This window comes from Neofelis nebulosa, chromosome 3, assembly GCF_028018385.1.
Source record: "Neofelis nebulosa isolate mNeoNeb1 chromosome 3, mNeoNeb1.pri, whole genome shotgun sequence".
Classification (NCBI taxonomy): domain Eukaryota; kingdom Metazoa; phylum Chordata; class Mammalia; order Carnivora; family Felidae; genus Neofelis; species Neofelis nebulosa.
Window position 1 is genome coordinate 144,714,271 of NC_080784.1, and position 27,503 is coordinate 144,741,773.

At 44.7% G+C, this 27,503-nt stretch overlaps 1 protein-coding gene across 8 annotated transcripts in view; it reads right to left on the minus strand.

Moving 5' to 3' along the window:
* Window positions 1–1,299: 1,299 nt before the first annotated feature.
* The window catches only part of SHROOM3 (shroom family member 3), a 323,421-nt gene continuing 297,217 nt past the window's right edge, over window positions 1,300–27,503 (minus strand). For 7 of the 8 annotated variants that reach the window (XM_058722185.1, XM_058722188.1, XM_058722190.1 and 4 more), the window contains 5 exons: window positions 23,560–24,456; window positions 21,942–22,433; window positions 18,446–18,596; window positions 7,532–7,804; window positions 1,300–2,287 (listed from right to left, as the gene is read on the minus strand). In XM_058722185.1, coding sequence (XP_058578168.1) covers window positions 1,919–2,287; window positions 7,532–7,804; window positions 18,446–18,596; window positions 21,942–22,433; window positions 23,560–24,456 — 2,182 coding nt within the window. In that variant the 3' untranslated portion in view covers window positions 1,300–1,918. The remainder of the gene's footprint in view (window positions 2,288–7,531; window positions 7,805–18,445; window positions 18,597–21,941; window positions 22,434–23,559; window positions 24,457–27,503) is intronic. The other variant, XM_058722187.1, reaches the window with a different exon arrangement.

Below are 27,503 nucleotides of genomic sequence, written 5' to 3' on the forward strand. Positions count from 1 at the left end.
TCCCAATTCTCTCTAGTACTTGAAGCTCAAATGAGCAGAACTGGCCACCAGCCATGGGTCAAGCACATGTGAAAACAACAACAAAAAAAACTAAATCAAAGCCTAGGTTGCACCACCTGCTCAACGTACTAGGCCATCTCTGGCAGCCATTAGCACAGCCTGGCCACTGGTCCTCGCCTCCTGCCACCTCCCGGTCTATTTGTTTTTTTTTTTTTTTTTTTTTTAAATTTTTTTTTCAACATTTTTTATTTATTTTTGGGACAGAGAGAGACAGAGCATGAACGGGGGAGGGGCAGAGAGAGAGGGAGACACAGAATCGGAAACAGGCTCCAGGCTCCGAGCCATCAGCCCAGAGCCTGACGCGGGGCTCGAACTCACGGACCGCGAGATCGTGACCTGGCTGAAGTCGGACGCTTAACCGACTGCGCCACCCAGGCGCCCCCCTCCCGGTCTATTTGAATAGACTTATAACTTGGGCTCTAGAGCACCCTCCAAAAAGTCATAATTTTGAAGCAAAATCACAGTCTTCAGATGCCCCGTCCAAATTCCAAATGGATAGTGCAAAATCACTCTTTGGATATTAAGGAGGCAGTTTTTGATGGTGGTTGATAGGCTTAAGAATTTAGGAAAACTTTTTCAAAAGCATCATTAAAACAGCCTAAGAGGGGCGCCTGGGTGGCGCAGTCGGTTAAGCGTCCGACTTCAGCCAGGTCACGATCTCGCGGTCCGTGAGTTCGAGCCCCGCGTCAGGCTCTGGGCTGATGGCCCGGAGCCTGGAGCCTGTTTCCGATTCTGTGTCTCCCTCTCTCTCTGCCCCTCCCCCGTTCATGCTCTGTCTCTCTCTGTCCCCAAAATAAATAAAAAACGTTGAAAAAAAAAAAATTTAAAAAAAAAAAAAAAAAAAAAAAAAAAAAAAAAAACAGCCTAAGAATAGAGCTCTTAATGTAGGCTACATTTAGCCCAAATCCCCTGCAGAAGCACTGCATGACTTCAGTGGAATTGATTTGGTTGCTGACTTTCCTCTTACACAGATTAGCTGTCGTCCTTGTTGGTAAAATTTAGCTCTGTCTCCCCGCCCCAGCAATCATGCCGTGAAGCACTAAGAAATGATGTGACAGCCATGTGGCACAAAACCTCCTTCCCGGGGAAGGTGGTGTTCCTGTTGGTTGTGGAAGTAAAGCAGCGATGACTGTCAGCAGAAACTGGGATTCCCCCGTACCCATTCTCACACAAACGAAAAAGGTACAAATCAGGCAGACAAGCCAAGGGCTTAAGAAAAAAGTCTCCAGCTCAATGTGATTATCTTTGGAATTCTTCATTTCATTAAGGTTTTCACAAAGTACAAAGCTCAAACATAACTGCCTATGTCCACCACAAAACAGAATCAAATAAGTGGTTAGCACACAAACATAATGATCTTTCTCATTTTAAAAAATATAAATAACGACAATGTTCAAGGTTTTACAGTTTTCTTCTGTGGGTGTTTCTCTTTAAGGCTTTATGTTGCAGACCCTTCATTAATGAGTTCTTATACCTGTTGTCAAGATATACCACCCACAAGCAAGGAAGGCCACTGTGAATACATTCCTGAGGGTGACACTCATCTAAGTTGCCTCAGCCTGTTAAAAACTAAATCGAACGCCCTCCCATCGGTTCTCACAGTTTCATTAATTTTCCTTCTACTAGAAAGTGATCATAGAAAGGAGTAAGTTCCCAGCAGCATTCAAGCTCTCAGATCAATCATGTAGGGTGAGAAGGAAGAAACAGGCTTTTTCCTGGATAGTTTGTTTGTTTTCCTTTCATCCAGAAAAACCCCAATAACCCATAGAGTTTAAATGGTGGTTTGTACTGAAACATTTTTCAGATTAAATAGTGTTGAGAGAAAGGGTGATCTTTTGGTTGGGTGTTTTAGAAGAGGTTAAAGTGGGGAGGTTAATGTTGGAAAAATACCACTTAAAGTACACCCCCCAACAGGAGCCGTTTCACTCTCAAGGTTTGGGGGCAGAACCAAGGCCCCTGCCTTGGGAATGAAATCAGACGGGAGGCTCTCCAGCAGACACTTGACTTGTTCCTGGCCTAGCTTGATCTTGTCGTCCAGCTTTCGCTGCTCAATGAGGAGTGTTGACTTCATTTTCACGAAATGCTGGTAATCCTGGAGCTGCTCCTCTGACAGGTAGTTGGCCAGGATGTCCAACACTACACGCTCCCTCCGATCCAGGTTCTCCTTGAGCTCCCGGGCATCCTCGTGCTGCCCAGCCAAGACCTTCCTCTTCTCGTTGAGGGAGCTCTGCCAGGGCAAAACCAAGAGATCAGCAGAGGGCAAGGGCAAGGAAGGAAACTGCAAAAACACCTTTTACAGGACTGTGAAATCTCCAAGAGTGTATTTCAACTGTTGCTCTAGAGTAAGGAGGCTTACTTTTTGGAAAATCAGTTTATTACCCTTCTGTTGCATGTATATACTTCTCTAACTTGTCAAATTATGTGGCAGCTTTAAGAGAGATTACATTAAACTGGCTGGGGTAAAAGCTCAGCTCTAGGCTTCTAGATTTAAAAGGACAATCAGTGATTCCACTCACATGAAGTATTTAGAGGTTGCATATATCTATATGAGTAATCAAAAACAGAGAGATACAAAGCAGAATGGTGGTTGCCAGGAGCTGGGGGGAAGGGGTGTATGGAGTCGTTTAATGGATATGAAGTTTCAATTTTACAAGAAGAAAAAGTTCTAGAGATCTGTTGCACAACAATGTGAACATACTCATCACTACTGAATAAAATGGTTGAGGCGGCAAGTTTTAGGTTATATGTAGTTTATCATGATAAAAAACTAAAGGGGGCATGGTGTACCTGGGTGGCTCAGTCAGTTAAGCATCCAACTTTGGCTCAGGTCATGATCTCACGGTTTGTGGGTTCAAGCCCCACATCTGGCTGGCTCTGTGCTGACAGCTCAGAGCCTGGAGCCTGCTTCCGATTCTGTGTCTCCCTGTCTGCCCCTTCCCACCCCCTTGTTCCCTCTCTCTCTCTCAAAAATAAACATTAAAAAAAAAATTAACTGAAAGGGGGGAAAGAAAGGCCAATCTTCACAGTACAAGTATTTACATTGATAGCGGTTCTCAAAGTGTGGACCAGCAGTGGCACATCTCCTGGGAACTTGTGAGAAATGCCAATTTTCAGGGGCTGTTTGATCTACTGAATCCACAGCTTGGGAGCTGGGGCCCAGAAATCTGTGGTTTAATAAGCCTTCCAGGCAATTGTTCCACAGCTGAAGTTTGAGAACCTCTGCTCTGATCCACAAACCATGGGAACATCAGATTTTCCATATCGAAAGAAATCTGTTACCAATTTTTACGCCTTTGAATCTACTATGAGAGAAGTTCTGTTTAACGATGATGGTAGTTTCATATTCTGAGCGTTTCTTACACAAACCCAATGGTAAGACAGCATGTGTAGGCTAATTTTCTTTATAGAAATCTTTAACATGGCTTTTTACTCATCATGTTGACATATAATGAATCATTTTTTTTATGTTTAATCATTTAAATTTTTCAGGCCAAAGTCATTGAGAAATATTAAAATGAAAATCTAATTACAAGGTAGATCTGTAATTTTATTTCAATATAAATTGGCTATGTAGGCTTATGAAAGGCTCACAGGCCATGTGCCTTATTTTCCCTTGAACTAGCATGTCAGATCTTACAAAATAATGCCCAGGGGGGAAAGTACAAAGTTTTAGGTTTATCTTACAAATATCTCCATTTTCATGGCTTCCTTCCCCTAATAAGAAAAACACATCTAAAACAACAACAACAACAACAACAACAAAAAACCCCTTAGGTAAGGGGCCTGGCTGGCTCACTCAGTGGAGTATGTAACTCTTGATCTCGGGGTTACGAGTTAGAGCTCCACATTGGGTGTAGAGATTGCTTAAAAATCTTTAATGAAATCTTGCCATTTGCAACGACATGGATGCAGCTAGAGTGTATGATGCTAAGCGAATAGGTCAATCAGAGAAAGACACATACCATATGCTTTCACTCATGTGGAGTTTTAGGAGACAATACAGATGAACATATGGGAAGGGGGGAAAAACAGAGGGAAACAAACCATGAGAGATTCTTAATGATAGAGAACAAACTGAGGGTTGATGGAGAGAGGTGGGTGGGGGATGGGCTAGATGGGTGATGATGGGCATTAAGGAGGGAACTTGTGAGGAGCACTGGGTGTTGTATGTAAGTGATGAATCACTAAATTCTTCTCCTGAAACCAATATTATACTGCATGTTAACTAACTAGAATTTAAATAAAAATTTGGAAAAAAAAGCCCTTAGGGACACATGCACCCCAATGTTTATAGCAGCGTTATCTATGATAGCCAAATTATGGAAGCAGCACAAGTGTCCATCAATAGACGAATGGATAAGGAAGATGTGCTATATATACTATGGAGTATTAGCCATCAAAAAGACTGAAATCTTGCCATTTGCAATGACATGGACAAAGCTAGAGAGTATGATGCTAAGTGAAATATGTCAGAGAAAGACAAATACCATATGATTTTGTTCGTATGTGGAATTTAAGAAACAAAGCAAACGAGCACAGGGAAAAAAGAGGAAGAGGCAAACCAAAAAAGAGACTCTTAAATATAGAGAACAAACTGGGGAGGTGGGTGGTGGGCGGGTTAAATAGAGGATGGGGATACAGGAGTGCACTTCCTGTGACGAGCACAGGATGATGTTTGGAGGTGTTGAATCACTATATTGTACACCTGGAACTAACATTAAACTGCATGTTAACTGGAATTAAAAAAAAAACCAAAACACCTTAAATACCTTTAGGGACTGAATTTGAATGAAGACACCTTTCAAAATGCTGTAAAGAAAAAGTGAAAACCTCTTTCTCACCTTTAAAAAATTAGCAAGTATTTTAAACATGAGAAATAGAGAATAATACCTGTGTACCCATCATTAGCCATGCCAATTCTTAACAGGGGCATTTATCATACTTGCTTCAGATTAAAAGCAAAAACTAGAGAATTCAGTTGAAGCCTTACATATATTCCCCTTCGCCCCACTGGTGACCATTCTACATTTTGCATTTGTTGAACCACTTCTTCTTCCTTCAAATTTCTATTATACTGGGTTTCTTAATGAAGACTGATCGTGATAAAAACGAGTATGGATGTATTATGCATGTGAGCAAGCACACATCTGTATTCGAGGGTGTGTGTGTACATTTAAACGTTGAGTGGAGTTCCATTCTGGAACAACTCCTCTTCCCCTAACGAAAACTGCTTCACTGTTTCTTCTCTCACAGACCTGTGGCATCCATCCCAGCGGCCAAACAGGAAACTTAAAGTTAGCTTCCGCTCTGCCCTACCTCTCATCCAGCTTGCCTTACTATTTCAAACTCATTCTCTCACTCCCTAGTCTGTACCCCTGTGGTAGTTGCCTAAGTGAATGGCCTAACTCCTTCTTGGTAGACTCTTAGCCTAAGCCCCACCACTCTTCAGGCTAATTAGGTGATGAAATTAGTTTATGGCTCTTCCTGGCCTCCAGGCTAAAGTCCTAAGTCTGTCAAGTGTGACCCACAAGGTCTCTGTGACTATTTTCTGTGCTGGATACTGCTTGTGCCTCTAGATCCACTTTTCTCAGCCATGCCCTGGGCCTAAGGAAGCTGAATGGTGAAGGCTGCATCAACTGGTGTCCTCTCCCTCTGGGCTTGATCCATGGGTGTCATGGGCAGGAGACTGGAGGGAGGGAGCAGGAGGAAGAGCCTGGGGCATCTATCCCTGGCTCCTTCCTTGCCAGGTAGTGGGGACTACATTTGCTCACCATGGCCTCAGGGCTGTAGGACAGACACAGTTAGAATTCTGATAAGGGCTCTCTTCCTCCTCCAAGTGATGCTAACCTTGGGGGGACAGGGAAGCTTCATTATCCCTTCTTCCTCACCCCTTCCCACACCTTCACTGAACATTGTTTATCCCTTTTGAATGAGCCCTCTATTTCCTGTCAATTTCCTGACTGTACGCTTTTTTAAATATTTCCTGCAATTCACGATTTTTAAAAACCAAGCAACCATGTATGGTTCTTGAACATGCCATGGTCGTTCTTGACTTTGTCCATGACATTGCTTCTAAATGGTGAAGCCCTCCACGTAGAATTAAGAAATTCTTCTATACCCTGGTCAAGTGTCACCTGTGCCAAGTCTTTCCTGGCCTCCCCCCACCACCTGAGAAGCGTTTCGTAGCTGCGTCCGTTGCTGTGCTGCAGCATTGTGGATGCACTTGCTGCTTCCATACTGGTTTTCCTCACTACACGGTGAGTTCCTTGAGGGCGGGGCCTGTGTTTTGGCTGGTGTTCATCCCCAGAATGCGCAGCACCAGACATTTGGTAGGTGCTTGTTTGCTGAGCGGAGGGAAGTAGGAAAGGATGGTACTTTTGAGGCAGGCACTTCTAGACGATTTCTAGATGCGGAAGCAAAGACTCAGCACATTTGCATGAGGAGGGGACTCACCAGAAGGAGAGAGGAGATGCAGAAAGTTTTTCGATGCCCAAGCACATTCAGAATATCAACTAGACTTTTTCTATTTCAAAAAATGACATCTTCCCTTTTAAGTTAATACATTAGGAGAAATAACTGGGAAATCCCTGATAGCCCCGAAAGAAAGAGCTATAGATAGGAGGAGCCAGAAAGCAAAGGAGTCTCTTAGTGGCTAGGGTGCTCACCACCTTCTAGCATAAATATCTATGTACAATAGTTACAGGTATGTTTATTGTCTGATTTGTCTTGATAGGGTCCCTGAAGACAGGGATCTGTCTGTTTATTCATGAGCCTCATGCATCCCAGCAAATAGTTGCTGTACTGATGAGTAGGTGAAGAGTCCTATGCAGCTCTGGAATTATGTTCATCATAGAGAATAAAACTTGGGGTCTGCAGCAGGACCCCTCATATCCTGGTTCCATCACTTGCTGGCTTGTTGTGAGGTTCCAGTGAGCCCAGTGCTGGGCAAAGAGGAAAGGACTTGAATGTTATCCAGTGTTGCTACCGCTGTTACTACCTGTCCTCTTTCTTCCAGTAGAGGGCGCAGTGGAGACACCTGGGTACATCGTCCCCAAGTGCCTGCAGACCCTCACTCACAGATTCCCTGGAGCTTGAGTCCACATTCCCACGTGGGAACTCTCCTCAGCCCCAGCAGTTTTTTTTTTTTTTTTCTTTTTGTCCCTCTCTCCCTTTCTAATGTCACCCTCCCACCATGCTTCTGTCTCTTCCTTTTCCTGGGAAAGAAGGTTAGGAAAGAAAACTCTGGTACCTGTGTTTTTACTTTCCTAAGTATTCCCTGAGCCTGAAGTGCCAGCATTACCTCTTGGCATGCAAGATGACTTCTTTGGTGTTTCCCGGTAATCTATACATTGGACCGCCCTTCCTGCCCCAGAGATCATAATCTTCTCCAGAGAAGGGGTCATGTTCAATTGCACCTATGTGCGTGGGTTCAGAGGGAAAAGCCGTTGAAGTAAATCGCTAGTCCACCTACCCTTTCTTCATTACTGGCATCTTCACCGAGGCCGCTAAGGACGTTTTCCACACGGGCCAGGCGCCCTGAGAGGGAGAGCAGCAGGTTTACCACCTTGTCCAAATCCCCGATGAACATCTTGTACTTGTCAAACTCATTCGGCTTGCAGAGCTCACTGATCAAAGCCTCCACCTCTTCCCCCAAGGCATTATTGAGCTTGATGTCCATCAGCAGACTCCCTTTCGCTTCCTGCAGGGTCTCAAGCTTGTGGGTGAGGCTTCCAATGAGCTCGGCCTGTAACCCCAGAGGAGACACACAGCAAACATTAGCCAGTGGAATTGTCAGTGGAAAGAGGATTCATTTCTCCCAGGCACATCCTGTCTTTTCAAGGCTAAGCTGAAGGTCCCCTACTCTGTCTGGACTGCCTCTCAACATGACGCCACAATATTCTTTCCTTTCCCTGAATGTCTACAACTGCCTTTCTCTGAGCCTATTCAGTCTTCACAGGCCAACACTTGACTACACATCATCGCCTTGTAATGTTTCCCAATTGAGTCATGCTCTGTACAGCTCAGTTTTCCCAACTGGCTTGTCAACTCACTTTTATTTTACTATTTTTTTTTTTTTAAGTTCAATTTTTTGAGAGAGAGAGAGTGCACATGAGCAGGTGAGGGGCAGCGAGAGAGGGAGACAGACTCCAAAGCAGGATCTCCGCTGTCAGCTCAAAGTGCGATGTGAGGCTCAAATCCACAAACTGTGAGATCATGACCTGAGCCCAAGTCGGACCTCAACCGACTGAGCCACCCAGATGCCCCATTTACTCACTTTTATAAGGCTTTTCAAGACATGCTCTCTTTTGGTCCTCATAACGATACCACAGGCAGGTAGGGTATAGATTTCTTGTTTTACAAATAGAGAAGCCAAGAGTTAAAGGAACGAAGGGACTTACCCAAGGTCAGAGAGCTGAGTGGACTACTGAAGATAGTTACCATTCAACAGAGCAGTTACTATGTGCCAGACACCGTGCAATAAACTCTACATGGATTATCTCATTTAGTCTTCCCAACAATCATACATATACAGCAGGTGAAGAAACAGACTCCGGTGAGGTGATGGCCCAAGACACACATACCATTAAGCAGGGCTGCCTTGAACTCAAGTCAGCTTGATTCAGGAACTAGCCTTGTACAGTCATCATAAATATTCACCGAGACCTTTATCAGAAGTCAGCCGTGTGATCTTTCCATCGTGCTCCACTATCTCCACTTGCCTGAGTTATATAATTTGCCATTTTTATTGCAAATGTCTATGCATATGAAACAGTTACACAAGTATCCAATATATTTAACTGAAGGAATGAAGTAAAGGTCTTAGTGGTTTCCAGTTTGATTACACTTATGCTAAATGTCTACTAGTTTGCTACAAGAGAAATTAAACTTCATGATTTTTAAATTAGTCTTTTGTTTTTCTCTTAGCCTAAGGTAGCCAGATGGAAAAAGGACATAATCTTTTTTTGGTTAAAACCTATTTCTTTACCACTAAAACAGTTCCAGCTCAAAAAAAAATTTTTTTTTATGCATATATATAAAATCAAGCCATGTGGCTTCAATTGGAAACTTGGTAAGAAAGGATCACAATTTTGATGTTAGAGTAAAATCTTCATTTTTAAAGGAAAGAAAAGGGGAAAAATAGAAATAATTTTGACTAACAGAACTGAAGGGTCCTGAGGATTTTTGGTACTATTTCTTCATCACCAGAAAATACAACAATTACAATGATATGGGGAAATATTTCTCCATGTTGTGCTCATCTTGGAGCTGGACCATCAGAGGTACTCTGTCTTCCAACCTAAGGTTCAGAGTGTCCTTGAAATGTCTACGTTTTGGCCTTCACGGTGACAACTTGTCTTCTCGACTCGCCTAAGCCCAAAGGCTAAACAGTGACTAACACAATTCTCATCTGCTGCACTACCTCGTCATAGGTTATAATCTTTGGCTTTCCTCAAGCTGTGTAGTTAAGACAAAGTCAATGCAAGGATACTTTCAGTAGAGGAAAAACCCGTACAGTCTATATCACTCCCCAACTGAGGAGTCTAAACCCAGAAAAAATGCAGGTGGCAGAGAATATTGTTTAATATTCCTTATGTTCTCCTGGAAAATAGATTTTCCAGAAAACCCCCACCAATTGTGGCTGGCATTTCTGGTATTTGCCTGCTACCCAGCCTGCTAGGTAGCTCCAGAAACACGCCCAGCAGGGTGTGACGATCCTGCGTGGTGTTATCCGTTCTTACGAAGAGAACGGCAAGGAGACGGATGGAAAGCATTAGGAAAAATAAACCCTGCCTGCTGTTACAGCTTCCAGCATTCCCACCAGACAAGGTTCAGAGAAGTCAAATGTCATTACAGCTGCTTTTCAGGTAGACAGTGAGAGACTCTGACATCTCCATGAAGTCAGGCCAGGAGGTTTTCATCTTGCTGCCTGCATTCCCTAGGCTCACTGCTCCGTCACCGGACGATACCTTCTCACAGTTACACCAAATCCAAAGGGGCAGATGACTATGCAGCATTTCTATACTCCAGCCTCAGGGAAAGGTCTCTGATTATTCAAATGTGGGATCCATTTCAGCCTCTTGTCTTGAGAAGTATAGTTTCTAGAAAAGTCTTGAAACAGAACTAGGAGATGGAAAAGAAGGTAACGGCCTTGCGTTTTTCATTCCTCTCACTAGGACTTCTTTTGAAACTAATATTGTGTCATCACTTCTGGAACTCAAAGCACTTTTGCTGACAGTTTATTTGATATCATTAAAAAACAAACCCTCATCATGGCCTCAGAAGCTGGTATTTGAAGGGACAGGAGACTCTGAATGTGTGAATGAGCAGAGACCAGGAAGGGATACGTCCGTCCTCACGTGTTGGGCGGAGTTTCTTCTGGACTCGGCTCGGGGCTCCTACGCGGGTCAATAGTGCCGAAAGGGCAGCCCCCAGGCAGGGCAGTGGGCGGGCAGCGGGCAAAGAAGTGACACAGCGGAACAGCAATGGGAGATCAGGCTCGGCAGCCTAATTCTCTCAGTCTGTCCTCTGCACAGCTTGTTTGGGTTTTCAAAGACCCAGATGCTGGGCAGAACCACAGCCTCTCTGTGCAGGAGCTGATGTGTACTGTGGGCTTCAGGGTAGAAGGAAGACTAGAAGGAGATGGAAATGTCCGGGAGTGATGCAGGGAGGATTCGGTGGGAAGAACCAGGGCACATTTCGTGGCACTCTGGTTTCTGAAAGCTATTTGCCGGGCCATAAGGTGATGTGTTAGCACGTATGGCCATGCTGTGATATAGAAGTTACTGAGCAGTCTCATCCGTCGCTCCTGGCCCAAATGGTACATATTTGGATGGTATTTGGTTTTTTAAAATGCTTCTACGTTTAAGTGATGGAAATTTGGATTTAAAACTGCAGTTAAAAGGGATGTGAGTAACTGAAGGCAACAAGGGAAAGTTGGCTACACCAAACAACCATTTCTCTGCCAGGCAGACCTCTTCAAAAAAACCCAAAAAACCAAAACAAAAAACCAAACCCTACCAACTTCTAGCTGCAGAATTCACTGTGGGAGGGACAACAGGTCTTTTGAGGGGTTTTGTTTCAATAACATTCTAGTCTCTCAGGAGCTACTTAATTTGCAAAGTCATTCACATTTTTTCACTTCTCATCTGGTGCGAACTGTTACGTCACCCTGTGTGCGATGCAATTTATAGGGTTTTTTCCCTCTAAATATAGTTTAACAGACCCTCCCCCTCCCACCTCACCATTTGCTTGCAGCAACCCTGCTGGGCCCCTTCTGGCCTCCTCACTGCCTCCAGGAGTCAGGAACCTAGGCTCTGACAGAAAACTCACCCCCCATCAAACCACTTGACCTTTGGTGCCTCCATTTTCTCACTCATAGCCAGGGGATAATAATATCTGCCTAAAACTAATAATGTTTGAATATTAAGCTCTTTCTCTGTGCCGGGAACCACTTAAATATTTTACTATTCAATTACTACTCCCAATAACCTGATGAGACAGGTAGTATATTATTATCCCGGTTTTACTGCTGCACAAAGTGAGGTGGCTAGAAGTTATTTAACTTGCGAGATTCAGGTCGTCTGGCTTCAGGGATCAGGGTTTTAGTCACTACGTTAAAATAGCTCATTGGAATGTTCTGAGGCTCAACCATAATAAAGCTTGTGCGAGCATTCTGGGAAATATAAAAGTATTATACACATTCAAGTTATTGCTACTTGTGCTATCATTAAGATTCAGCAATAGTCTGGGGAACACTCATTTTAGGGCGCACCTCTAGAGGAATACTCAACGTCTCCCCCACGTGACCATGGCACTTTGCCTTCTGCTCAGGGATCTGTGCTGACCATGTTCCCAATCACGTTGCTAATGACACGGCTGGCCTGTGCTGACGGACCATCTTTATCTCAAAGAAGGGTAATTCAGGACTCCTAGCTGCATGGCTGGAATTTAGGGGCAGAGTGGAGTTCAGGCTCCTGCTAGTAAAAATGATGAAGATAAAGACACTTCAACCACAGGCTTTGTTGTTTCTTTCTTTGGTTTTAAATGGGAGGATCTAGGCAGTAGTACATGGTTGTTTTCACAGCTGAACTTCATCCAGGAGAAAAGTCAGGGGTGATTTTTGTCCCAGTGACAAAAATGGGATCAAACCTCCATCCCATGTTGTGGGACCTCAACGAAAACAGGTCTTGGGGACTCAACTACCATTTCAAATATTCTCTGGCACATTCTCTGGCAAGAGTGGCTCTTTACCATTCACTTCCTCTCAGGAAGGCTTGTGATCAGAACGCTGTCCTATTTACTCAGTACTGTCTCTTGGTTCTGGGTATCAGGACTCTCTGACAAGAAACAGTATTAAATTTCTTTAAATTCAGCTAAGCCCAGGGGCGCCTGGGTGGCTCAGTCAGTTAAGTGTCGAATTTGGCCCAGGTCATGATCTCATGGCTTTTGAGCTTGAGCCCTGCATTGGGCTCTGTGCTGACAGCTTAGAGCCTGGAGCCTGCTTCAGATTCTGTGTCTCCCTCTTGCTCTGCCCTTCCCCCGCTCATGCTCTCTCTCTCCTTCAAAAATAAATAAAACATTAAAAAAAATTTTTTTTTAATTCAACTAAGCCCATCATCCTCCCTCCCTAAATGACCTCTGTTTCCCTATTTCAGTTATGACAGCCATGTAAGGCCAGAAGCTCGAGAGTCATCCTTGACCCTTTCCTCCCTACCATGCTCCACATCTAATCTGTCCCCATATTCTGTCCACTCTGCTTCCCGCCCCCCTTTTTTTAAATCCACCTGTTTCTCACAGCCCCTCCCGTACTGCCTTTACACAGGTACTGTCACTTTCCCCGTAACACCCTCCCACCTACCGCCTCTGCCTCCACAGCTGCCAGAGAGACTTTTCTAAAATGCCTGTCAGCTCTCTCCCTGCTGGTAAACCCCAGGGTGGAGGAAGGATGAGGGAGTCCTGGCGTTAGCCAACATGGCCATACACCCCCTACCGCCTCCGGCCCCACTTACCACAACTAACATCCCTGGACTCTGAAGGGGACTCTGTAAAGTGAAGTATGGCAGCGTGTCGGGACGGGGAGCCAAATCTGAAGTATGACCCGGAATGGGGGTTAGTTGCCAGCCTCCCCCTTCTATGTTCTAGCTCTGAAGTGCACGCAGAGAGTGGCAGCAAAACTCTGAGAAAAGTCCTGCCTTTCAAACAAAGGACCAAAAAAAGGGGCCTCCGCGAGCTAAAACGTGTGGGGAAAATCCTGTTTTTAACCCTCCTTGTTTTCTTCCCCTAGCCCTGGCTCCCAAGAGTAGCTCTACTCCCTGAACTGCACTCGCAGTGGGGGCACAGGCACTGAAAACCCCGAGAGAGAGAGAAGCGAAAACAAAAACAACAAGTCTTCTTTATGGTCAGAGGAAGTGGTCCAAACGGTGTGAGGGGAATTCCCACTCTTGTTTCTTTCTCTTTTATTGAGGGAGGTCCCAGCCATGCAGAACAGCATAGCAGCCCAGGCTGCTATAGTCATGAGAACTGGTCTTTCTAGCCAGAGGCCCAGGAAGAGGGGTGGCTGGGAGCCAGACAGTGTTGGGGGGGGGGGGGGGTGGGGTGGAAATACTGCACGGAACAGCCAGAAAGAAGATCCCCTAATTCTGTGTATGAACTGACAGAAGTCCTAAGCTCACGCTCAAGTAGACCCAAAGCAACACAACAAAGACTCTGAGAACTGAACTATGAAAGAAGCACTAACCAAGTCCCAGACTAACACTCCAAATGGTGCATGTTTGGGAAGGATCTGTGCAACACAGCAAAGGTTGTGAAAACCGAAATCATGTTGGAATTGGCACCTGAAGGTGGGACAGAACTTATAGTCAAGGGGCACCTGGGTGGCTCAGTCAGTTAAGCGTCTGACTCTTAATTTCGGCTCAGGTTGTGATCTCACAGTGTGTGATATCAAGTTCTGCATCTGGCTCAGTGCTGACAGTACAGAGCCTGCTTGGGATTCTCTCTCTCCCTCTCTCTCTGCCCCTCCCCTGCTCTCTTTCTTCCTCAAAATAAATAAACTTTAAACACAAAAAGAACTTGTAGTCAAGCTGAATAGATTACTTGCTAAAATGAAAAACAAAAAAGTCAACATTCTGTAGAAGATTTTAACAGAACCCAGAGGCTCAAAATGTAATACTCAAAATGTTCAGAATACAACACAAAATTACCCGACATTAAAAAAAACAAAAAAACAGTAAAACATGAGCAATTCCCAGGGGAAGACAATCCTGAGGAAACCCCAGTGCTGGGATTTCCAAAGCCTTTAAAATAACTTTTATAACCTTCCTCCATGGTAAAAGTAAACACTCTTGAACACAGAAGTCTTTGGCAAAGAAACAGACACTACAAAAAACTGAGTCAATGGAAATTTTGGAACTCAAAACCATATTTGAAATTAAGAGAATTACTGGTGGAATGAAGACAGTCCTACAGAAATTATCCAATCTGAAGAACTGACAGAAAACAGATTCTTAAAAATGAACTTCAGGGACTTGTGAGGCAACATCAAAAGGTCTAATATTTGTGGTACTCGAGTCTCAAAAGCAGAAGAAAGATTAGTGCATAAAAAATATTTGAAGACATTATGGCTGAGAACTTCCCTGAATTTGGTGAAAGACCTAAATTTACAGAATCAAGAAGTCAGTAAATGCCAAATAGGAATCACCAAAGAAAATTAGGCTCACACACATCATAATCAAGCTGGTGAAAATTGAAGACCAAGAAAAAAAAATTGAAAGCAGCCAGAGAAAAACAACACATTGCATACAGGAGAATCAATATTTAAATGACTGTGCAGTTTTTGTCAGAAACCATGGGAGCAAGAAGGCGGAATGACAACTTTAAAGTGCTAAAAGAAAAAGAACAGTCAACCCCCAATTCCATATCCAGTGAGAATATCCTTCAGGCACGACAGCAAAATAATGACATTCTTAGATGAAGGAAAACTAAGAGAAACCGTCACCAGTAGACCTATTTTAAAAGAAATGGAAGGAAGGAAGGAAGACTGAGGTTTTTCAGGCTGAAAGGAAGAAAGACCACAGAGAAATCTGGAACTTCAGGAATGAAGGAAGAGCAACACAAATGGGCAGCTGAGAACCATCTGGGTCGCTAATGATCTCCTGGGGAAAGCCAATTCTGCAGAACAACAGATTCTTTTTGCCTTCTGAAATATTCCACTAAGTCTCTAAGCCAAAGCCCTTTGGCCTTCAGAATAAAGAGTCATGGGACCTGTTGAAGCAGATTTTTGCCTAATAGACATAGCTGGGTTAGGCAAAGAACTTAAAGCTCTAATTATTAGACTGTCTTTAGATTTTTTGTTCAGATAGTTCAGACAATAAAAGTGTTTCAAACTTCTATTTACTTGGAACATTATAATTCATCATCTATGATGTATACATGGAAAATATATTAAAGCAGAATTGGTTTAAAAGGCTAATTTCAATTTTTAAAAATATTTATTAATTGGGACTCTGGTTTCCATTGAGTCTTAGTGAATTTCATGACTAGCGATGTATCTTAGGTTACTAGTAACTTTAAATATCAGGTAATAAGTTATTTCTTTGGGAAGGTTGGTGGGAGGCTAGTCTCTGCCTTGGAACAATCTTGATGAAGCATCATTTTTAAAAATCACCCTTAGAAAAGCTTGCTGTATATCAGGAAGGGAACTGCATTTTCAACTCTATGCTGCAAATATTAATAGATGCCTTCTACATCATTTAAAACTCACATATTTTGGGGGTACCTGGATGGCTCACTCAGTTAAACGTCCAACTCCTGATTTCAGCTCAGGTCGTGATCTCACGGTTCATGAGTTCGAGCCCCAAGTTAGGCAGTGTGCTGACAGCACAGAGTCTGCTTGAGAGTCTCTCCCTCTCTCTGCCCCTCTCCATATTTTCTGTTTCTTAAAAAAAAATTTTTAAGTTTATTTATTTTGAGAGAGAGCACACAAGCTGGGGAGGGGCAAAAGAGAAGGAGAGACAGAATCTCAAGAAGGCTGCACACCATCAGCAGAGAGCCGGATGTGGGGCTCTAACTCACAAACCACAAGATCATGACCAGAGCCAAGATCAAGAGTCGGATGCTTAACTGACTGCACCACCCAGGCGCCCCTTTATATTTTCTGTTTTTAAATTTTTTTAATGTTTACTTTTGAGGGAGAGAGAGCGAGCACATGAGTGGGGCGGGCAAGAGACAGAGGGAGACACAGAATCTGAAGCAGGCTCCAGGCTCTGGGCTGTCAGCACAGAGCCTGACACAGGGCTCGAACTCACGGACCGTGAGACCATGACCTGAGCCAAAGTTGGATGAGTAACTGACTGAGCTACCCAAGTGCTCCATATTTTCTGTTTTTAAGTCAGGAATATAAACACAAATGATGCTAATGAAAATTCTATTATGCACAAATAAGCTTGCGGTTCATTAAAAACATCTCATAGGATTCTCTAGTGCCGTGCAGTAAGATCTGAACTCTTCAGCATTTCAAACAAAGCCCTATGTGACCTCCATGACCTTCTGGCCCCTGTGGAGCCTCCCAGCCTTATCTTCTGGGATCCATTGCCTTCCTGTGTGATCCTCTAAATTTGGTCATTTCTAACTGAGGCATGAGCCTTTTTGTTTGACATTCCAAAGTATCAAACTGCTGGCGATACCTTTCTTCAGTACAGACACTCCCTGTGTTTTTCCACATCTCTGGGTCTTTACCCAGGCCAGTCCCTTTGTCTTGGATGCCTGATGTTCTCTTGCCCTGACTCCTTCTGACTCATTCTGATTACTTCGGTGTAAAATGTGGCAGTATAGGTATCAGAGCAGTTTTGTGGAAATAAAGAGAATATAGCACTATGAAAAACACAGCCCACACTTAACAAGGTAAGAAGTGCTCAGCACATTGTACCTAATGTTATTTCCTGTGAGGATTAATCCTCTGTGCCTTTATACTCTCAATCTAAAAATACTTTTGCCATATAATCATCAGAGTGAGAGGCTGATAATAAACTGATGGGAAAGCATTTTTTTTTAAAAAGCAATGAGTAATTTGTCACACTGCTACTATAGAATAGGGTATCTCTACATGCAAAAAAATGAAACAAAAAAGTGTAAAATATTCAGTGAAAGGCGCCATGGCAACTTGGTACCTGTAATGGTGTTTATACAGCTCCCTCTTTGCGATAAGTAGAGACTAGAGCAGGTAGTTTTTTTCCCTCATCGGAGGACCCATTAAATGGGGGCATTCGGCGGCATTTGAAGTAGGGATATGCCGGAAGTAGGGGAGCCATGAAGCAGGTGTTTAAATGGGAAAACCTCGGGCTGGGAGAGCTCAGTACTACAGTGCCAGCCGTGCACTTGTGCGTCCATGGAGCCAGGAGCTGTGGGAGGGAGAAGAACACCCCTGACAGAGGTGCTTCTAAAATCCCCAAATCCTCCTGCCCCGTTACTCCCTGCTCGAGGGTCTGTGTCCTGTGGTCTTGTTCCACACACAAACAAGAGAGCCTGCGACACATGGAGTAAATGAAATAGAATCACCTAAGAAGGCTTCTCCTGGGATTGGTACCACTGAGAACCACTTACATTCCAGGCTCAGCAAGAGACAAGCGTTTGAACAGAGAGTCCTTTTTCAGTGTACGGGCCTGGCTTGTATGAAGAGCTGAAAACTCAGTGGCAGGTGGCCCTTCCGGGGCTGTAGGGAAGGCGGAATGGCAAGAACTTTCTCCCCGGCAGGCACAGCTGGGCTTAGATCTTCAGGGTATGTGGGAAGACAGCAGCGGCATCATGGTGTCATTTTTAAAATGTCTTACATGTAAAATTTCTGTAGGAGTATCAAATGCTAACTAAATTTCAGTGCTGTGCTTCCAAGCTATTCACTGGGGTGCTGCAGACAGAGTTGGGGGAACGTAAAGATTAACATTACCACCTCTCAGAAGTGTCTTTTGACAATCGGTCTTTTTCCTTAAAGTTTCTATGTTGTCTGGTTTCCCTTTTGGACATGAAACATGAAAGGAAAATTACAGACTGCGGGCATTGGCTGGTCAGCTCAGAGAAGAGAGCTGGGGTCTCTGTGTTGGACTAAGTGAAGGTTGGGCACCTGGGTTTCAGTCTCAGCTATGAGACTTTTAGGAAGTAACTTATTCCCTGTAATGACTTTCACTTTTGTCATCTGTAAAGATGAAAATGACAGGAAAGCTATGAGGAAGTCACTCAAAGTGCCATGTGAGTCAGGAGTCCAAGGACCGTATGGGCAAGGTTGGTGATGTGACAGACCTTTCTTCCTCTCCTGCCCTAAGGAGCCAGTATCCTTGCTCGGACCTTGACTCTCTTTTTGGAGACAGCAGAACACAGGCCTCAATTCTTCTTTTACCTTCTTTTCATTGACATCCACCTGCTCCTCTTCCTCATTCACCTCCTCTGGCATATCCTTGATCTTGTTCAGAAGCTCAGCCTTGGGAGCAGACACACTGTAGTAGGCAGGACAGTTGACCAGCACGCCCATTGCCTCCTTGTCTTCACTCCTGAGGCATAAAGAACAAAAAAGTACACAGCACATTCCAGAAGCTTCATTTTACCACATGTCTGTGCATTCAGAAAGGTGTAAAAAATGCTATTCATTCCCTTCCCAGAAATTAGGATGAACAAATACTTACCAAAGAGTGATTACTATGTATAGGGCTCTTGGAAGCCAGGCAGACCTGGGCTGGAAAACACCAAAGAGAGTGCTGGGAAGGAGACTGGACATCAGGCCTGTGGATTTGCTAGATGACTCTGGATTAAGTCATTTGACCTCCCTACGTGTTTCTCCTTTTGTGATAAATATGAGTTCCTGAGATACAGGAGTGCTGATGCATGGGGGCACTTGTACCCCAATGTTTATAGCAGCACTTTCAACAATAGCCAAATTATGGCAAGAGCCTAAATGTCTATCAGCTGATGAATGGATAAAGAAGATGTGGTTTATATATACAATGGAATACTACTTGGCAATGAGAAAGAATGAAATCTGGCCATTAGTGACAACATGAATGGAACTGGAGAGTGTTATGCTAAGTGAAATAAGTCAGTCAGAGAAAGACAGATACCGTATGTTTTCACTCATATGTGGATCCTGAGAAACTCAACAGAAGACCAGGGGGGAGGTGAAGGGGGAAAAAGTTACAGAGAGGGAGGGAGCCAAACCATAAGAGACTCTTAAATACTGAGAACAAACTGAGGGTTGATGGGGGGTGGGGGAGGGGAAGTGGGTGATAGGCATTGAGGAGGGCACCTGCTGGGATGAGCACTGGATGTTGTATGGAAGCCAATTTGATAATAAATTATATATAAAAAGTATGAGTCCCTGAGTGTGAGGGTATTTTGAAGGTGCTGGACCATCTCCAGTTGTGGGTTATTTCCTACTCTTCCACGGTTACCCGTCATCTTTCTGATGCCTACTATGATTGTTGCATGGACACTTGGCCATGTTTCCTTCTCATATAAGCATGACAGCCCAGATAAGCCTAAGAAATCTACAGCTTTCTGGTCAACAGCCACGAGACGTGAAGTCTACTCCTTAGGTACACAGCAGGGGTTTCAAGGCCGGGGAACAAACTAGGAATTGAGAAACCTGATGTCTAGTGTTCTCTGCTTGACCATCACCAAGCTGTCTTTCGAGTAGAGGTCAGAGCCTACTAACTGAATAAATGACTCTATGGAAGTAGGTGAGGTTCTCTTGGAGAGGTATTTCAATCTTGTGACTTTATTTTTAACATCTAGGCCATCATTTTACTATGGAATAAAGAGCCACAGAAGAAGTCATTTTTACTCATTTCCTGTTTGATAGGACTATTCTTCTAAGCAATATAGTTACATTTAATTCAGTTAATTGAAAAAAATAGGAAAAAAGTCTTCTGATATGCCCCCCCCCCCATATATTCATAGCATTACAAATGCTTCTCAGGCTTTTGACTGACTAAACCTCACAATGGTGAGTCTCATGCACAATAGGACATTGCTTGTTTTCACCAGAAGATGGCGCATGCCAGCCTTTTGAAATTCCTCCAGGTCTCCGTGCTGCAAAAGCTACATGACTATTTCATTTCTAAATTGAGAGAACGAATGTTCTCAGTGATAATGCTAGGAAATACTTTGCTAAGGATGTATTTGTAAGTTGCCTTGGCCTTTTTACAGCAAGTGGTCAGAGAACGGAATGAATGGAAGCCCCTAACTCTGATCTATGACACCTACCCACGGGAACTGACACACCCAGAGAAACCCATCTTTGGGTCCTTCGTGGAACCCAGTGGATTGATTGTCTTGCGCATTGTGGGTACTCAGTAAATGTGTGCTAACCATCTGACCCTGGATAAGTCACTTCACCTCAGTAAGTCTCTGTCTGCCAAATCTGAAGAAGGGGACGGACAAGGTGACAGTTCAGGCCTTGTATTAGGAGAGTCTCCAACAACCTATCAGAGCTTGTAAGGACTCCATCGCTCTTTCCTCTCTTCCCCTCCCCCAAATCAAAACATAGTATTCCTGTTGGTAATTTAGTTAGGATCAGTTGGAAATTTCTAAAGGCAAGCCCAAATTTAGACAAAAAGCTGTTTTTATTTAGTCTAGAAGCCACTAACTGTGGAGTACCAATCCATCAATTCACATAGTTTTCAATGAAAATTAAAAAGAAAACAAAAACCACTCTAAACCTTTCCCATAGTAGTCCTTTAAGGAAATCAAACATACAAGAAAATATGCGATCACCCGGGAGAAATCAAAAGAATGAAAAATACAGATTGCTCAGGGTCCTTTCACCCCTGTGGCTGGGGGCTGGGACACACTGCATGACTGTAAACACGTGCCATCAGGGAGCTTCAGGAGCAGAGGCTCGCTGGCTGAACAACACTGTGAGACTGCATCCACGTTCAGATCTCTCTTGATTTTTAGGGTTACACAACATCCACCTAACTCTTGAAAAGGGCGAATGTCAGTGTAGTAAATCCATTTGTCTGGGCTTGCTTTTTTTTTTTTTTTTTTTTTTTTTTCTGAGAGAGATAGGGTGCAAGTGAGCAAGGGGTAGAGAGGGGGAGGTGGGGAGACAAAGGGATAGAGAGGGGAGGTGGGGAGAGAAAGAAGCGGGGCTCACCCAAAATGGGGCTTGAGCTCACCTAATGGGGGGCTCAAACTCACAAACCGTGAGATCACAGCCTGAGCCAAAGTCAGATGCTGAACCACCCAGGCGCCCTGGGCTCTCTTCCTTCTTAGAAGTCTGTGCTCACCTCCACCTTGAGGAGGCCTCTGCTCTGCTCACCACTTCTCCCTGCCACTCAGCACTGACCCCTGTGGTGCTGTCTGCAAAGGTGACTCTGTTGCTTATTGAGTTAGGGGCACTGTGAAATCATTATGAGAGCAGGCACAGTCACCAGGCACAGTCACTGGGCCAAGTTCAAATCCAGATGCCATCACTCACATGTTCTTGGGCTTTGGTTGGGCAGTCTTAATTTCTCTGCGTTTCAGTGACCTCACTTGTAAATGGGAGGTAAGATTGGTTGCAACCTCAGGAGGTTCTTGTGAAGATTCAGTGAGATAATGTTTATATAAAAAATTACTACAAGGGCTAACACAAAGACATCAACAATATTAATGGTTTTAATGGCAATTGTCACCACTATTACTATTTTTGCTGTTGGGCAAGTGCCTAGTAACTCAAGGTCAGTCTGCCCCACTTTCTACTCCTCAGAGCCATTCTGCTAAGGCTGAGATGGCGTGTCATTCTTGGGTCAGAATCTTTGGAAGCAGGAAAATGTCACACAAGTTGTCCTAGACCTATTACCACCCCCATGGAAGGAGGTTAAATATAAGTCTTTTTGAGGGCATTACCAGGGACTTACCTCTTGCTTTCATATCCTGCACAGTTGACAGTTCTTTGCATGGCCTTTCTCTTTATGCTGTTCTCCTTCAACAAGTTTACATCTCGGGGAAACAAACCTTCCATCAGGTCCATAGTTGTCTTCATTCTGGAGTCTGGATCCAAAATGTCTGCCAGAGATTTGTCTTGGTGGACAATTTCCTTTGCCAGAGCCTCTGTTCTGATGTCTTCTGAGGTCTTCTGAGGACCAGAACTAACATTCTTTTCTAAACTCTGAGTCCCACTGACTGGGTTGTGGATGGGAGATGGCTGCCCGGGGCCTGGCTGCTTGCCAAGAGCCCCAGCAAGTTGGGGCAGAGCGCCCATGGTGGAGGTTGGGTTGGTCTCGTTGGCTTCTGAACCCTTGATAGAAGTTTGCGATCTGGAAGCTGGTATATGACTGCCAACCAAATGGACTGTACCAGGCATGGGCCTTTCCTTGGCAACCGTCACCTTGGCAAATTTGCTGGAGCTGCTAGGGATATTAAAAAAGAGAGGGTAAGAGAGGAGTCAACAGAAAGGTAGGAAGACTGAAGGAGAAGTTTTCCACATCAGGGCTGTGGCTTTCCACATGAGGAATGGTGGGGTGGGGGCAAGGTAGTCATGCCCTGAGGTTATCATTCCCCACAAATTGCAAGGTCCTGAGGGCTTTCTCCTCACCCCAGCAGTTGGTCACATGGGAGTGTGTAACTTTTTAGGGGATCTAGTAGGAATTCAGTTTTGGTGAATGTTGCTGTGAGATTCTAGAGCTTTCTGAAAGGTCCAGGTGAACAGAAGGAGTTAATTGCAAAGGCAAAGTGTTCTCTTGGTGTTTAGAGACTGCTTGTCCTGGGAAGTATTTGTTGGGAAATGCTTCTTCTCTATTCTTCTGGCTTCCAAGAGGTTTTCCCTCAACATTACTGACCTTTAGCTCTGTTCTTTATCCTCTCCAATGGACACGGAGTGACTGTGGAAAGAAAGCTGACCATATCCTGTCCATAATCCAGCTTCTTCTCTTTCTTTTGAGAGTGAGGCTACCTCTAGGCTAGTCTACACCTCTCTCTCTCTCCCTCCATACACACACACACACACCAGTGTGTATCTAGCATGGCCTGAGACTAGGCAGGTAAACCTGTTTGGGGTTCACCATCAGGAGGCTTGCTTACACTCAAGAGAGGAGCCATATTTTCCAGTATCAGCTGTATCAGTAACAAGAGCAATACTTTGGTCTTCTATATGTCTTCCTCCTTTGTCTTATTTCTTAATTGATTCAGAACTCAAGCAGGAATGAGGGATGCTATTTATTTAAGACCCTTTGAACTTATCGTGTCCACAGAAGTGAACTATGCCTTTTGGGCTTTGGTGTCCATTTTCACTACTCTTGTTCCTCTGTTCCCGATGCTAGTATTGGGTACTGGGGTCACAACCTGCCAAGGTAAACAAATGAAACCATTCTGCCAGTTGCGTGACTTAAGCTTCTGTAGAAAATCTCCACAACAGGGCTCTCCTGTGGCCAATGAAAGGAGGATCTGGGGAGCCTGCAGGGTAAAACTCTTACTGGAGAGGGGCACCCTTTTGCTCCTCAGCTGGGGGCTTGCCCTATCCAGAGTCTGCCCACTTACCTGGTACAGGGCTCCTTGTGATCCTCACTGTCCAGTTCTGCCTCATACAGAGCGTGGGGAGGAGGTGGAGGAAAGTCATCCAAGCTATTCACTGGGGTGTCCTGGCTCAGCGGAGGCGGTGGGGGTGGGGGAAGTTCAAATGCGGGGCTGGAAGCGGCGTTGGGGCACAAGTCCTTCACAAACACCTCATCATCATCATCTTCCCGAGGTGGTGGGGAGGCCAGCAGGACCGACTCAGATATTCGGAGGGAGATCCTCCCTGGAGTGCTTGGGGCCCCAAGAGGCGAGTCTAGAGTGCTGCCTGAGCTTGGAGGAGTCTGCTGTGTTTTGTAGTGCTTCAGGTCTCCAAAATCAGGTGACGAGGATTCTTCAGGGAGGCTGTCCTCTCTGACCGTGTGGGCCCACTTCACCCGAGGTGGGGCAGGCCGCTGAGGCAACGAGACCCGCTTCCTTGTTGCCTCTTCTAGCCCATGCTCCGGGCTGTTGGGCTCGTGGCCTCTTGGACTGGCAGGCTGGACCAGGCTGTGACCATTGCTTCTGTGGGTCACTGCTGGGGTGTATGGAGGAAGAGGCTGTTGCCCTGTCTGACAGTCCCTTCCAGTCAGCTGATCGGTCGCAGCCTGGGAGCTGGAGGGAACGGGGGAAGGCAGAGCTGAGCTGAGTGGGGTCAGGGATGCAGCCCTGGTGTCTGTGAGATGCCCTTGCATTCCTGTGGGCAACAGCCTGGGGCAAGGCGTTGTTCTGCTGGCCTGCCTCTGATGGTCCAGGGGTCCAGGACATTCGCTGGGTACAGAGGAACCACCAACTGCTTTGCAGCCTGAACCACCCCAACGAAGGCTAGGATGGTGTTTGAGCAACAGCATGTCTTCGTGGCCTCTTTCTGAACAACTGACGGACCTGGAGCAGGATATACAAACACAAGGGTTACAGCTCAGAAGAAAGGGGCAAACTCTGAACCCTAACTTCATTACACAGACGGGAAAAGCATTTAGGAAGCAGGGCCTCAGAGGAGCCACACACTGTCCCTCAGGCTGCTCACACAAAGAACCAAGTTTAAAAAGGACGCCTGGTGCACAGTTGGTTAGGTGTCCAACTTCTGCTCAGGTCATGCATGATCTTGCGGCTCATGGGTTCGAGCCCCGCATGAGGGTCTGTGCTGACAGCTCAGAGCCTGGAGCCTGCAGTGTGCCTCAGATTCTGTGTCTCCCTCCCTTTTTCCCTCTTAGAAATAATAATAAGCATTAAAAAAAAAAAAAAAGATTCCAGGGGCTCCTGGGTGGCTCAGTTGGTTAGGTGACGGACTTCAGCTCAGGTCATGATCTCACAGTTCGTGGGTTCAAGTCCTGCATTGGGCTCTGTGCTGACAGCTCAGAGCCTGGAGCCTGCTTCAGATTCTGTGTCTCCCCCTCTCTCTACCCCTCCTCTGCTCACGCTCTGTGTCTCTCTCTCAATAATAAATAAACGTTAAAAAAAATTAAAAAAGAAAAGATTCCAGGCATACAGTCCTACAGGAAATGTCAGATGGTAGACATGGGGGTCACAAGGCATTTCCTTTTATTAGCTCTCTCTCCCTGACCTCCCCACCCCCTCTACACATCCCACATGAGGCAGCTTTTCGGGGCAGGCTTTGGGGTATAAAAGGAAACAGGTACATTTCTTCTGCCCCTTTCAGGACTACTTTGGGAAAGCAGTCCCAGTGTGATCCCCATGGGAGAGGTGTGTTTGGAAAGCACCTGTGTGGGCTGTGAACTTGACGGTTTTATTTACAGTTTTCCCTCAGTTTCCTCCTGTTTTCACTTTTTACAATGGAAGGTAAGGAGGGGGAGGGGAGTCTCCCTAAGGAGCTAATAAGCAATCATCTCTGGAGAAAGAGAGCAATAGCAATGGGCAAATGGGGTACGTGGTGAGTTCAACACCTGTCCTCTATCTAGGCTCTGAGGAAAAACCCAACAACTTCCAATACTTTTGTCATTATGCTCTAAAGGAAGAAAGGAAAACAAAACAGAAATCTGTAGCACTGCCTGCTGCCACCCAAGAGTTAATGTGGGGATAAAACAAAGCGCCGGCAAACCACCCGAATTTGAAAATTCCACATTTGGCGCTCCTTGACTCATATGCAAGTGAATCTGGAGAGCAGATGGAACTTCTCATTTTGCAGATCTGAGTCCCGAGGGAAGCTGTGGCTCAGTCCCCAGGAGAACCCCAGCCCAGGCCTGCCACAAAACCATCCAAGTGCCAGGCAAGGATAATGCAGCATATGGAAGGAGAAGACTGCAAAGAACCAAATTAGCTCTTCTTGGGATGTTATTTTTTCTGTATTATAAATGCAGATGGCTAAGGGGCCCATCTCTCTCTCAGATGCAGCCCCTCCCTTCCCCTCAGATATCCTTTTCATTCAGAGGCAGTATCTTCACCAGGAAAGTCTCAATATCTAAGATTGGCTACTTTGTACTTCTTGGTGGGTTCCCAAATGGGGGTACTGAAAACCCAGAGGCAGGAAATTCGGTGGGGGGGGGGGGGCTTTTCTCTCATGTCTTACTCATGTTGGTATCCTCAGTACCTGGTACAAAGTCCTGTCTTGGGGGCGCCTGGGTGGCTCAGTCACTTAAGCTTCTGACTCTTCAGCTCAGGTCATGATCTCGCAGTTCGTGAGTTCAAGCCTTGCATTGGGCTCTGTGCTGACATTGTGGAACCTGCTTCAGATTCTCTGTCTCCCCTCTCTCTGCTTCCCCTACTCATGCTCACGTGCTCTCTCTCTCTCAAAATAAATAAATGAACTTAAGAAAAAAAGGACTCTCTCAGCAAATGTCTGTTGAACAACTCTGCCCAGCTGCACTTTAGACTGTAGGATATAAACTCTTTTCAAACTCCATACCCTCTAATAGGACACAGAATAACTGGAATCCGTTTTAATGACTAACCTGGGTACCTTCATTTTATTATATTTGTATCTTGAGACTTTTTTAAAAGGGGAAGCATCACTAAAAAAACCCCATGAAATATAATATTTATCCTTTATTTAAAGCCCAAATAAACTTTGAGATATATATATATTTTAATGTATGTTTATTTTTGAGAGAGCAGGGGAGGGGCAGAGAAAGATGGAGACAGAAGATCTGCACTGACAGTGCAGAGCCTGATGTGGGGCTTGAACTCACAAACCGAGAGATCACAACCTGAGCAGAAGCTGGACACCTAACCGACTGAGACACCCAGGCACCTCTAATCTTTCATATATTTTTAGTTTATGTTGAATCTTCTTAGTTTATAGGAGCCATACTTCAATTGCATATTTTTGAAGGTAATATTGGAGTTAAATGCTTAGTCTAGTTGAGAATGCTTCTCCTAGGGGATTGTTTTGTATGTTTTCAAGAACAAAAGATAGGGTGAAAGAGAAGTTTGAGTCTCTTTTATACTAGAGTGTGAGAGGCAAACATCTGTTCACAGGTATCCAGGAATCCCAACATTCAAGAATGGAGTTTGAAAGCAATTAGTCTTCTTTTTTTCCTTCATAGCTTTTTAAAAAATGTGATAAACACAGAAAATTTACTATTCTATTTTTTTCAAGTTTATTTATTTTGAGAGAGCACACATGTGCGAGAGAGCCAACAAGGAAGGGACAGAGGGAGAGAGAGAGAGAGAGAGAGCATCCCAAGCAGGTTCCACACTGTCAGCACAGAGCCTGATGAGAGAGCTTGAACTCATGAACCGTGAGATCATGACCTGAGCTGAGATCAAGAGTAGGCCACTAATTAACCTACTGAGCCACCCAGGTACCCCTATGACTCTATTTTTAAATGTTCAGTCCAGTAGTGTCAAGTATATCCATATTGCTGTGCAACAGATTTCCAGAACTTTCTCTTCCTGTAAATCCGAAACTCGATACCTAAGCAACAACTCTTTTCCCTTCCCCCAGCCCTGAAACCTCTACTTTCTGTTTCTGT